The sequence below is a fragment of the Aptenodytes forsteri genome, unplaced genomic scaffold, assembly GCF_000699145.1.
Source record: "Aptenodytes forsteri isolate BGI_AS27 unplaced genomic scaffold, ASM69914v1 Scaffold183, whole genome shotgun sequence".
Taxonomy (NCBI): Eukaryota; Metazoa; Chordata; class Aves; order Sphenisciformes; family Spheniscidae; genus Aptenodytes; species Aptenodytes forsteri.
The window spans coordinates 977,351-991,156 of record NW_008795918.1 but is presented as its reverse complement, the minus strand read 5'-3'; the positions used below and the strand labels follow the sequence as shown (position 1 = coordinate 991,156).

Sequence of the window (13,806 nt, the reverse complement as noted above, 5' to 3'; positions counted from 1 at the left end):
TAAAAAAAAAAAAAAAAAAAAAAAAAAAAAAAAAAAAAAAGTGAATTCATTTTTGCAGCATCATACTTTAGGTTTCTTGTGGCCAACAAGATTCAAATTCAAATTTATTTGAATTAAAGATTTTTTCATTCACTAAAATTAAGTAACTTGAGCATCTTGGGCTTTCTGACGTTTGGTTTTGTAAAACAACATTAATTCGGTCACTCTCCTACCGAGGGATCACTTTGAATTACTAGAAGCAAAAGTGCGAGTAGTTCTTTTACATTTATGTGAAGATAATAGCCAGGATTGTCTTCCAAAGGGAATATACACAGTTGTGCTGTGTGTCTGTTCTTAATACTGTCTGAGCCTGTTGAACACTTTCAACGAAACATAAAAAGTAGGTGAAGCCCCTGAGATCTGTTGTGTTTTGTATGAGTTTGCGAAAAGACAGCTATGCATGGGAGAGATCCCACGAATGTCCTTTCTGAGGAAAAGGCTGACCAAAACAGAACAAAAAGGTCAGCTGTATGCCTAGATGCTAGAACAGCTAGTTGGGTCTCGCTCTTTCTCACTTTTGGGATATTCTACCTGTATAAAAAGCTTCAATTAGATCTCTGTCAGGGAATTTTGTGAGGTTAATGGTGTCCTATGCTTTTCCAGTGGCTTTTTCTGCTGCTTGCTAGTTTTGTTTTGTTTTCTCATGGTGTCTGTTAGGAAGATGTCTCTTTGGAGTCTTTATTTTCCTTTCTCAAAACTTTTAATTTCAAATACATAGAAAGATATCAACAGGACTATAAGATCAATCTTCAAGTTACACTTCAGCAGTAATCCTTATTTTGCAGTTCTAACAACAGTTCTGAAATGTTCCTGAAAAATTGAAAGATGAATTTTCAGTGTTTTGTCTCTTGGGACTTCCTTATGTGTAAGACCTTCCCTCTTTTTTTTTCCTTCCTTTCTTTTATATATAGCAATTTTCTCCTGTGAGGTATCCAATTCAAAGTTATGTGTTCTCACACTGTAATTTCCTTTTTCAGTTGTAATTGTAGTTGTAGGACTTGTATGTTAAGACCCCCCCAAGTCAGTGCTCTCTTTCCTACCTTTCAGTTAGTTATTGGTAAGCATCTATATTTGTTCAATTTTCCTCTTCAGTCACATTGTTAGACTGCCTTAGCTTAAGTTGCCTTCAGAGGTGCCTGACTTCACAATTGCAATAGATGTGTGTGATGCCAGTTGACCTGTGGCAACTTGTTGGTCAGTTGTACTGCAATGACTTGTGAAGACATGGTAACTTGCTTGTTATTTGCCCACATTAGGGACTTTGTTGATTTGTATTGTGTATGTTCTGCTTATGTTTTGTTCTATTATTTTGCCAGATTGAAGAAAGACTTTGTTTGTAAATAGATTTAGAGTAGTGGTGGATGGATAGGAGGGTTGACACTTACCACAAATATTGGTTTAAAGAGATAATCAGGCCAATTAAACAGATCTAATATTTAAGAAGCATCTATTTGATGAAACAGCTCCATTGTTTTTCATCAGCCACAGCTGTTGTAACTGTTATCTCTATGTAGGTCACATCAAGGAAAAATAGCAGCTGAACACTTGCTTCAAGTATTGTAGACGAAAGTGCAATGAAAACAATTGTATATGTTCCCATTGAAATGTTTTGAAACAGCAAGAAGTGTTGTGTAGTAGACTGGCAATTTGTATTAAGACATGTTGTGAAGGTGGAAAAGTAAGTAAAAACATACCAAAGATCCTTGTTCCATCTAAATAAAAGTAATTTGAAAACAGAATTCCTCGAAGGATTTTTTTTAAATCAGGGGAAAAGAGAGTACTTACAGGCTTTGTGCCTTGAAATGAGTAGCTTCCCTTGAACTTAAATAGTAAACAGGCTCTTCAGTTTTCATTTTCTCTGCCCAGCAAAATTTTCTTTCCACTTTTTTTGTGGGGGAGGGAAGAGGGTAATAGTTTCTGCTGCTTCAGTTTTGAAGCTGTCTGCTGCAGTGCCTTTGCAGATGATGTGACTGACTACATATACTTCCTGATTTTTAATTTTTTTTTCACATCCTTTCTGTTTCCCCTTGGTAAAGAGAGAGAAGCTTCTTGAAGAGGAAGAATAATAATTCAGAAGAAAAATAAATAGGGAGAGTATGGCAGCTATTTCTGAGACAAATAACATGTTTGATATAACCTTGGAAGCAAGTGTAATTTTTAAGGAATGACACGTTGCATTAGCATGCCACGTTCTCCCATGGTACAGACAAAAGGAATCATTTTGAAATCTTCTGATACAAACAGACCCTTCAGTGTGCTGTATCGTGGTAGTAGTAGTCAGAGAGTTTCTTTGATACAGGGGGGGTCTTAAGTGCATGGTAACTCAAAAATTGAACTTTGCTGCTACTCCCTGAGAGCAGATCTGCTGTGAGCTCAGTAGTAAGATTTTATCATTGTTGGTACTAGTGAAAATAATAAACCAGATGAGGTTTCTGGACTGCTTTATGTGAATGTGGCTGATTATAGTGCTAATAATTATTTCCTTATAGTTGAATTTAAATATTTTTTCTACACTTTTAATGTGTACATTTCTAATGCAAAATTTGCATGAGGATATTTAGTATAGAATGTCACTAGACTTACATTTGAAAGACTGGTGTTCTATGAGACTAAGATGTTGTCCACACCACTGAAATCTGTACCTAACAGGTTTTATTAATATTTGTGTATCTTTAGTAGATTGAAACGGCTTAGAAATTGAATTCTGGACTTCTGATGGCAGTGTTTTTATTTTCTGACTAGCAGTCAGACACTAATCAGGCACACCTTCTTTTGGCCATAAATAAGTTTATGTAGAATACAAATTGCTATGTTATTTAGACTTTTAGTGCAGAATCCATCATAAGGCATGGTTCGGAAGGACATATGACTGAGTTTTTCCAGTGCCCTTGTAAGGCTTCCATCTGATCTCTGTATCTTGTTTGCTGTGTTCTAGCCGTTTGTTTTAGGTCTCTGTATTCATTGTAGGTAAGATTAATACATAATTCTTTCAGGTATAGTTCTGTGGGGAGTAGATGAATTGATAGTAAGCTTAGATCGTTGTGGTCTCTGGATTTGCATTTTACATCTAGAATAGCTAGTAACTAATAATGTGTGAGGGTATATGTGTATCTAAACCCTGGGTCTTTCCTGCTTGTCAGTCTCTTTAACAAACCTCAATTACTATTTTGAGGAACCTTTCTTCACAGTGTTTATACTTATTAGCTTGCAGTGTAGTCTTTTACTGCCACTTTACTTAAGACATCATTGACAGATGGGATAGGTGCAAATTTTTGTTTTTAACCATATTCTTCCTTCTCATGTTACTTCCTGTGCTTATTATATTTAACCTTTTTCAGTAAGGGTTCCTGTTAGTATCTAAATTGTTCTGGAAAGTGATATCAATGTAAACACTAAGAATGAGGTGTTGCAGAAGGTGTAGTGTCAGGCAAATATGAATGTAGTTACCAGGTAGCATGTAAAGGGAGGAGATGTCTTGATTATCTTGTAAAATGTAAATCATTACCTTATCAAAGTTGACTTCTGGATCTAAGGGTTAGACGTAACTCTTTATGAATCTGCCATATACCGTATACTGGGTGGTTAATAAAACATGTCAGTTTATAGTGTCCCTTGACACTATACTTTATACACCTACTTTAGTAGGTGAAGGGTAAAGGGCTTGGGATGAACTCTAAACTTGGCATTAAATTGAAAAAGGTCAGCACAGATTTTCTTTGTTAGCCTTTATGTATGAGGAAACTTAGCTATTTTTATTTCTTCCAAGCCTTCATCATTAAGAATCCAATGACTGTTGCACCTTTGAGGGAATAAATGGTGGTGTGTGACTACCAATACAACATTTGTGACATAAGGATGTTTTTAAGGAAACCATAAAACCACATTTCATTGCTTATTAAAACTGACTAGAGTCTGGAAAAACAAACTTAATTCCTATATTAAAAGTATCTTGTTGTATACTTAATAACATAGTAGTTATACTATGTTACAGTATATAACTATGTTAAGTAGTTATACTTAATAACATAGTAGTTCCAATTTGATATAATTTCTTGTAGGCAATGAAAAAAATTAAGCTCTCTGTCTTGCTTTCTGTCTAATCAAGTGTTCTTATTCTAGCTGACAAGTCAAGACCACCTTCATCAAGCCCTTCCAGCATTATTCGCCGGACTTCCTCATTGGATATGCTTGCTGCTCCATACCTTGCTGGACAGTGGCCTCGTGATAATCACGGACAAGCTGCTCCATGTATGAGAGACAAAGCCACACAGGTAGGATAGTTTTTTGTCTTTGGAGTAGTTAAATGTGAAGACAGGATTTAAATGTAAGAAGCTTTTCCCTTGAAAACATTCACTTTAGCTTTCTTGCTTGCAAGTTCCTATGCACTTTCAAATTGCAGGTATCCTACCTTTGCTATTACGTAAGTGAATTATTTGCATTCTTTAAGAAAAGGCTGTGAACTGTAATATCTCTTAAGAGAGTTCCACTTTCTTCTTGCCTCAGAAAAACACTAGTGTATTCCATATCTGTTTTCTCATTGTTCTTACGGTGTCCAGTACACTAGATTGCACTGGTGTTAAGTACTATTTAGTTTAAATTTATACAAGAGAAGTTAGTGACTCCTTATGTGTATGTCTGTCTTAAAACCAAATAAAAAAGCTTCTGTAGTGCCTGTATAAAAGTTATTGTAGCCTTTTCTATGATAGGCTATTCATCCTCTGATTGTAAAAGGCCTTTAATGTTCACCTGGGATCTATGCACCAAGTATAGAATTATATACATTGAAGAGCTGCCTCATTGAACCGTGAATGATGTTCAAATTTAGCTCAACTGGAAAGTATTAAAAAAGTACAGGATTTGCCAAGAAACTTCAACAACTTGACAAAATTTTCACGAGCTTTTAATGGTTCAGTCCTATGCCACCTGTAAAGACAGAACCAACAAACAATTGAATGAAACTGGCGTTAACAAGAGTTACATGCTTATCATGACAGTTGTTTTATCATTCCCCTTAAAGGGAGCTGTTGTTACATGGTGTCCCACTGTATGCAGAAGTGATTCAAGATGGATTTTCCATAAAATATCCCAGCGTTTCATTTCTCTTTTGGTGGATGCAGTCTGGCAGTGGATTTCTAACTTGCAGAGTGAAAGAAAGAGCCAAACATAATCAGATTTTAAATCCCTATTCCTAGAGCATGGTTTCAATAACAGGTCTCCACCAATTCCAAAGAACATGAGCAAAACACAGTTGGAAGAGAAACTGACAGCATGTGGGACATACTTGAGTTTGAGCCTGCCTTATGTTTGGTAACAATAACAAAAATGTGGCCACGTAGGTTTCAGTGTGCTGTCTACTCAAATGTGGAGGATGTTGAGCGATGATGTCTGCAGCGTTGATTGTTACTGTATGGCCTTCTCAAGATCCATACGTTTTGCAGAAAGGACCACAATTCAAAGAGCAGATCAGTAGAAAAGTAAGGTGTTTTGGAGGGGAATATGCCCGTGTGGATAAGGTGGAAATAGAAACTGGGAGAGAAAGGAGAGCTGAGGAACAAGTTTTCTGTGCAGGAAAATGAATCGGAAAAATGGTTAGAAGATGGGGTGAAAAAGGTAAGCAAATCATACTAAGAGGAGGAGGATGAAGGAAGGCCTGTCATATACAAGGAATTGCTGTTCATGCTTAGCTATTAAAAGGCATCATTAAAGGGCAGAACTAAACCAGTGTGGGTGCCTTAGCTATTTATTTTCATATTTGATTTCTTAGGATAATACTTTTTTCAAAATAATTATATTTCTATACTGCTGCCAAAGTATTTGCTATATGTTCAGTTGATCTCTTTAAGCTTCATTTTGGTTTAATCTGAGTCGTGGTTGGGCTCTTATAATCTGTGTATTTTCCAGCTAGATTAGATATCATCCTTTTTGGTTTACATTTTTCTTTTGTCTTTTTCTTCCAATTCTGACACATCTAGCTGCTATGGTAATGGGGCTTTCATATATAAGGGGAAACATTTGCAAAGATTAACGGGAAGACTGTAAAGGGCATTGGATATTTCTGCAGAATGAGTATATTTAGTGGTGATTGATGTTGTTATACTGCTGAGGGAAATAGAATTATCTGTTTGCACTTCCTAATTTGAAATTTATCAAACCAGTAGAAAATTTTGGGATACAGACATACATCTGTACGTCCAAAGCTTGTGTTGATATGACACTGATGAGACATTGTTGCTTTTAATCTTTCTGGTGTGCTTAAAAGCAACTGTTTGAGCTAGGGACAAGTTTAAAAAGTGATTTATAATAGTTAGTTTCGCAAGATAGTATAGACTCTTCATTTGTATTGTTTAGTGTTTCTGAAGATGTGGTATTTGGATGAAGTTTAACTTTCAAGATATTCTGGCTCCAGTGTGTAATTTCAGATTTCACAAAGTCTGACGTGAAATGGAGGTGTTCAGATTTCAAGTTTAGGGAACAGGAATTAAATCTATTAAGATATAAAAGATTTTCAAGTCGAGTAAGCAGAGTATCTTGATTCTGTGAGTTTATGGCATAGGGAGTAGAGTCATTCAGGAAGCAGACTGGGAAGCGACAGCAATTAGTGACACGCTTCAACTTGCAGGCCTTTATAGAGACGCCCATAGGTCATAGCTGAGAACTATGTAAGAGATCCCAGGTCACACAGAGACTATGTATCAGACTCCTGCTTCAACTGATTATTTTTATGAAACCTCTCTATCAAACCAGACTGAATTATGTACATGCAGAATGTTCGTTGGATGATGAATAAGTGTATTATTGAGTGTCCTAGGGTCTAGCTAGAATTCACACATGCAGAAATTGTTTTAAGTGCTGCTAAAACAGGTGTTTGTAATCTTGTGTCTTTTTCCCTTTGAATCAAACCTGTTTGGCTTTGCCTGTGGTTGTTTGAAATACAGCTGTGTCAAAATACAAGTTAAAATGAGACAATTGCTGTGTATTTTTTTAATTCTTAATATAATTCATTTCAGCTGCAAAGTTTTTGCCTCTAAGACTTTTTTCTTAAGTGTTCTACTATCTGTGATAAATTTAGCCTTAAACTCATTTCTCTCTGTAATTCTAGAACAGGCAGAAGGATGTTGTGAATGGTAACAACTAATAAGCAATTGATAGTACTTAAGAACCTAGAGAAATAGAAATCCCTCTTTGTCTATTGGTTATCGGGTCTGTGTTTCTTGAAAATAAGTATTATAAAAAAAATATGGGGAATAAGAAGGAGGAGACTTGCTAAAATAGTATTACATTTCTGTCCTGATGTAAAGGTTTCCTACAATTTAATGTCTTATACCTACTTTTGCTCTAAAAAGATTTCTAAGTATTTGTTTGGAGAATGAGCATTATACCTACTTTTGTCCTAAAAAGACTTCTAAGTATTTGTTTGGAGAATGAGCATCAAAGCAACCTTTAATCCTTTAAAATGAATCAGATATTAATTTATTAAGTGAGTCTTGAATCTTAAGTCAAAGTCTTGAATATAAATTAAATGCAAAGACTAATTAGAGTGTTAATAAGATTCCTGTAGGCAAGTGTAATGGTTGTGCTGAGTTGGGAAGTTAGAATTAGTGGCTAAAACTTACTGTTCCAGGAGCTAGAGGATAGGATGAGATTCCAGATGGACATTTGAGAATTGACTAGACAAAGATTGGTACTTGGGAATGGGAGTTATCAATTATTCTATTTTATGATGAACATAAGTGAGTGCTTTTCTGGAAAAATAGATTCTAACGGATTCTAATTTTGCTATGAAATAGGAATTTCAAAGCAACTCTACTAACTTTATTATTCAAATTTGTCCTAGTTAGTTTTTGATTTGGAATGATGAAGATGAAAAACTACTGACAGTGGAGGATTCACTTATATGAAACTTATATCTGTAACTGAAGCTGATGGGAGTTGCAACCTGTATGTTCAGAGTTACGCCTCCATTTTCCCTGCAAAATGGGGATTAATACCACATCATCGAAGGCCTTGTGAGTTTCTGTGTTCTGAGTACAGATGGAGTAAGTAATGTCAGCTTGTGGCTTGCAAGCTGTTAGTCTCAAATGTGAGAACAACTGTTGCACACTGTAGATGTGAAAGCTTTGAGGCAATCAAAGTTCCTGTCTGTAGGAGAAAGTGAGGTATCAATGACTCCTAAGGATGAGTTAGCTAGATCACTGCTGTACGCTAAGAACTGCACTGTGGCAACAGTGAATTTAAAGGAATTAGCTGTCTCTTTCAGTGTGTAAGCTGCTTCCAGAAATCCTTCCTCCTGCTTCATTCAGTGTATTTCTTGTGACTGCATGGAGATTCCCGATAGGTGTTGTTATCCCTCTTCTTAGAGCCTTTACAGTTCACTGCTTTTGAAGGCCATTCTGGACACGGCTAGGTAGGAATACAAACTGTCCATAAAGCATGTAGTATTATCGCAGGCTTGCCTGTGCATTTTGTTACCTTAAATAAATACAGTTTGTCTTAATGATACTTACAATTTCTCAGAACTTTTTTACCACAGTATGTTTGTAAGTTTCTTTATTAAATGTTAATGACTCTGTTGGTTTAGTGAAACTAGCTTAGTATTATCTGTGTTGCTTTCTGCTTGGCCTGAGACAACTGTGAACCTGAAGCCCTTTGAGGCATTAATAAATTAATTGCCTGCTTTGCAGTAGCTCTAGTGGTGCTTATATGCCTTGCCTTCCTCATTCTCATTCTTTCTCAGCAAGAACATGATTTTGAAGCTGTACTGGTGCAGGCTTTCACAATGTTTACACCAAGCTACCCTTGCTAATGCATCAGAAATAACAAGGTCAGCATCTGTGCAGGAAATGAAATAAAATATACCATCTCCCCCAAATTCAGCACTGTCGTACTGGTTCTTCAGAGCTCTATAGCAGCTTGTGGTACATCTGGCTTTTAATGCTGCCTTATGCTCAATAATTTGGAAAGGAAGCTAGCACATTCCTGTATTAGAGTAGGTCTGAAAGTTGGGTTTTTTGTGTAGGTTTTTTTTTAAATTACATAGTTTCACTCCACTTTTTCATACTTTACTTGTCAGAAAGGCTTCTAGTCAGTGACTGCTTTTCACTCGCAGTTCTGAATCTAGCAAATCTTAACACTGTTCTCTCTTCTAGCTTGTCTCAAAATATTCTGCCAGAAAGTAGGAATTACCTTTTTCAAATTAATCCTGTAATCTTCTTGCTGCAGACAGAAAGTGCCTGGGCTGAAGAATATTTAGAAAAGAAGAGAAGCTCACACAAACGTTCAGCATCATGGGGCAGCAATGATCAACTCAAGGAGGTCAGAAATACTATTATTTGAGATACCTTTGGATTAAATTTTTTACTGGTATGCACTGTTACTGTGAGTTTTCAGGCAGGCATGAATATTGTACAGCTTTGTTTTATTATACAGATCATGGGCTTGGTAAAAAATAAGAAATAGCTGTTCATTGGTATTGATTTCATGTAATAATTTCATATATTAAAAATTTTGATCTGAATGTGTGGGAAAGAAAGTGTCAAATGCAGGTGACGTTGCTCATCAAAGGAGGAAATACAGCAGCAACCAAACGACTTTCAAACTATGTATTTCAAGTTCTTTCATTAATCCTCCAGAGGTATCTTCTGGGCTTCAGCTGAACTGATAGCTAACATGTTAGGTTTGCAAGAACTTGAGTCTAGTTTAGTGCTGGCCATAATTATGAACGTTGTGGTAGTAAAGAATTTTAACTAAGTGATGGAATAAACTGATGAAACTATGTGTGTACCTGAATATATCTGGTGCAATCTGATGTGAATTTTTCCTTTATTAGATTGCAAAACTACGTCAACAATTGCAGAGAAGCAAACACAGCAGTAGGCATCATCGTGATAAAGAAAGACAGTCTCCATTTCATGGTAACCATGCAGCCATTAACCACAGTCAGGTAAGGCTGTGCGCTTTTTGGACATATTGAGTAGCTAATACTATTTTTAACTCCTTTCAAGGTTGTGATTTGTCTTAAAGTGAACTTAGAAATACCACATACTGCTAAATACGTTGTAGCTACAGCTGAATTCTATGAAATAGATCCATTTCCTTAGACTTCCTCGAGTGTATGGGGTCCCAGATCTTTTTGCTACTTGGCTGGGTTGGCTTTGAACTCCCACTTTCAAAGAATTTCAGATAGTTAGATCCTTCCTCAAAGCAAGACTCTTAAAGTGCATTCTGCAGACTCTACAAAAGGACGACAGATAAGTTTAATTTAAAACCACAGATTATCTTTTTCATTACGCGTTGCTGTAACAATTACGAATTTGTATGTAGAATATGGCATGGAGCAAACTGGTGGTAAAATGGTACACTCAAAATTGTAGTTTTTGCTGATCACGTTTTGTGTCTTGACAATAGCACTTGTCTAATCCTATGATGAACTGATTTAGAGAGCTTACCTGATGAAAGGCTATTCAGTGGGACTTTTATGTACTCTATTAAAAATGTTTATACTCTTGATGGCTTCATTCAGCCTTTGTAAGATTTTTTTTTTCTTCCCTGTCATTTATCATGCCTTGAGACTTTACGTAGTAATCACTTAAAAAATTGTGATGGTTAAGCCACCACATGTTCTGTGTGCAGTTTTAGTTTTATCTCAAGACTGTTAATGAGGTCAGGTTTGCAGAGAGGTAGTATTTTTAGCTCAATTGACAGCAGGTGGAAAAAAATTACAGGCTTTTAGACCCACAGATCCTTTTTCAAGTCTGTTTCGCTTGAATAACTTAAAGAAAACCAATAGGAAAGTTTGGTCAATTTTTCCAGAGAAAAACCTTCCCCCCCCCTCCCCCTCACTATATCTCATGAACGTGTATTTATGGTATACACACAATTACAAAAAGAACGAATCCCTCACAATTGCCTTGCAAGTCAATGTAGTTGAAAGAAACTGTGGAACTGTTAGTGTTGTGAATTGAGAAAGTACTTCAGCTGTGAAGCTTCTCTGCAAATCTAATCATATTCCCAATTACTCCTGAAATGCATTTAGCATTGTTCTAGTAAATATCGTACTTTGATACCAGTTGATGGAACGACAGAAAGGAAACAGTTTTCATCCTTCCGGAAATAATTTAGGCCAGGGAGGGAAGCTGTTGTGACATCAGCATGTGTCCTGTTCTACAGGTACTTACCCATTCTGATAACGGATGAAATAAAAAACAGAAGGGAGAACCATACACACAGTCCTGAGCAGCCAGGTTCTTTCATAGATAGAAGTCAGCTGTCTGAGTGTATCTGTTATACTTCAAGACTGGAAATAAGAAAGTAGAACAGTGTTTCGAATTTGTCTTGAAATGTTCTTAACTCCTACATAGTATAAAAATCAGTAGCATCTTTTGTCTCAGACCCTAACTTATCCCTGCTGTAGTTCATTTAAATTAGGAGTCATGAATTTTCAGGACATAAATGCCTCTTGAATTCAGTTTGTTATTAGTTTGAATTCTGTGCTACTAGAAGTATCGTATTTAGGATTTTTTTTTTAGAATTACATTTTTTGACATAATTTAGGAATTACTTCTTCAAACTCTTTAAATCTTGAAACAGAAGCTGTTTCTTCCTCCTGTTCTGTATAGCAGAAGAACAGTTTGAATTTTAAACAGGCTGTCTAGTACAAATTCCTACATTTTGATCTGCTTTACTGAAGTACGGATGCAGTGTAGCACGCTGCTAATCTTAGTGACTGCTGTAGCTCAAGTCAGAACAGTCCAAAATGATGAAAGAAGAAAGGCAAATAGATGACCCAATCCCTTTCTAGGCTTTTTTGAGAAAGTTTATGAAAATTGGAGAGACACATTTTAAAAAAAAAAAAAAAAAAAGGGGGGGGGGGGGCAGGTCAAAATACTTGATGCAGGTATTTTATCCAAATTTGTAGAACTTGTTTGAAAATTTGTTCTGTACTTGTGGGCAATTGAGGCATTTCAACCACGAAAAAGTGTACTGAGGAGCTTTTGGTGTAGGCCCTTCAGTACACTGGAGAATTACATGCACTCTACCAGGGTTGGCTTGGTATTTTACAAACCTGTAGGTTTCTGAATGCTAAGCTACTGTCACTTTAACATAGATAATCTTAGTGGTTTTTAATTTTTAAAATGAACAGTGATGCTACTACTCTGAAAAATACCCCCCCAATTATGTATATAAATTTTTTCACATCATAATTACTTTATTATTATGCTAATGAAATTTTGCTTCTTGTACGGAGGTCTTTTGCATTCTGCCAAACTTCATGTGAATAAAATATTGCACAACAGATAATTAGTTTTTGGGCTTGTGAAACAGACTATAAAATATAAACTGAGGCAAAGCAGCTTTTCCAGCATTGTGTTACAAAACAAACCATTGTTTTTCTTGGTAAACTTTGTGCCAGCTGTGTCAAGCTACTTGCGAAGGGGGAAGTTACAGAAGGTTTCAAAAAGAGTAAGTGAAGAGTTTAGATTAATGGCATTTAGAGGCTGCTTTCTAAGTCAGAGTGGAAATCTGTAACTGTAGGCATCAAGGGCAAAGTTCCTAAGCTTTTTCATTCCTTTCTAAGGAACTGCTAAACTAGAATTTCAGGCAGCCGCTCAGTTCCTTCAGGATTTGTGGGATGCACTGTGTGGAAACACTTGCAGTTAGCGATTAGAACATTTAGAAATTTTTCTACATTCCCAACTTGAAGGAAACTTGCAGTTGTTGTATGACCCTCTACAGTCAAAGATTTCTGAGCTCAAGGAATTGGATTCCTGACGAGGCCGACAAAATGTGGTAGGAAATTGCCTCGGTAGTCCCTTCACAGAGACCAGGTAAACTCCAAGTGAGGAACTTGATCAAGCCCTTGCTGCTGCTGACTACATTTTTTTCCAGAGCAATTGAATGTTTTTTGTTTGTTTGTTTTCATGATGCCAGAAATGTTCCATTCTGTCTCTTTACAGGAAGAGGGGTTTGCAGAAAGGCCATAGCCTCTTCAGGTGATCTCAGGATGCTTCTGAGAATGTTGGATTTTGAATTAATTACTAAATTTGTAAACAGGAGTCAAACCAATGGGATCTTCCTTTATTTTAAGTGTTAATTTAATAGAGAAACTAGAATTGAGGCCAGAGCTGAAGCCAGACAGAATAAATGGTTAGGTCTTTCAAAATAATCTTTTTTTCCTCAGTGCACTTGGCTGATGTTATGCTGCTACCTGACACTATGAACCGTCAAGCCCCCTCCTTTCCCTTTCCTGGGAAGCATGTGTCCTTAATGTCTTACCAATCATAGAATATTATAGAATCATTGAGGTTGGAAAAGACCTCTAAGATCATCGAGTCCAACCGTCAACCCAACACCACCATGCCCACTAAACCATGTCCCGAAGCGCCTCATCTACACGTCTTTTAAATACCTCCAGGGATGGGGACTCAACCACTTCCCTGGGCAGCCTGTTCCAATGTTTCACCACTCTTTCAGTAAAGAAATTTTTCCTTACATCCAATCTAAACCTCCCCTGGTGCAACTTGAGGCCATTTCCTCTCGTCCTATCACTTGTTACTTCGGAGAAAAGACCAACACCCACCTCGCTACAACCTCCTTTCAGGTAGTTGTAGAGAGCGATGAGGTCTCCCCTCAGCCTCCTTTTCTCCAGGCTAAACAGTCCCAGTTCCCTCAGTCGCTCCTCATAAGACTTGTTCTCCAGACCCCTCACCAGCCTCGTTGCCCTTCTCTGGACACGCTCCAGCACCTCAACGTCCTTCTTGTAGGGAGGGG

At 36.8% G+C, this 13,806-nt stretch overlaps 1 protein-coding gene across 1 annotated transcript in view; it reads left to right on the top strand.

The window, feature by feature from the left end:
- Nucleotides 1-4,208: 4,208 nt before the first annotated feature.
- FAM117B (family with sequence similarity 117 member B) overlaps nucleotides 4,209-13,806 on the top strand; it is a 22,897-nt gene continuing 13,299 nt past the window's right edge. Inside the window, exons 1-3 of the mRNA XM_009284645.2 lie at nucleotides 4,209-4,310; nucleotides 9,259-9,351; nucleotides 9,866-9,979. Of these exons, the coding sequence (XP_009282920.1) occupies nucleotides 4,224-4,310; nucleotides 9,259-9,351; nucleotides 9,866-9,979 (294 nt within the window). The 5' untranslated portion in view covers nucleotides 4,209-4,223. The remainder of the gene's footprint in view (nucleotides 4,311-9,258; nucleotides 9,352-9,865; nucleotides 9,980-13,806) is intronic.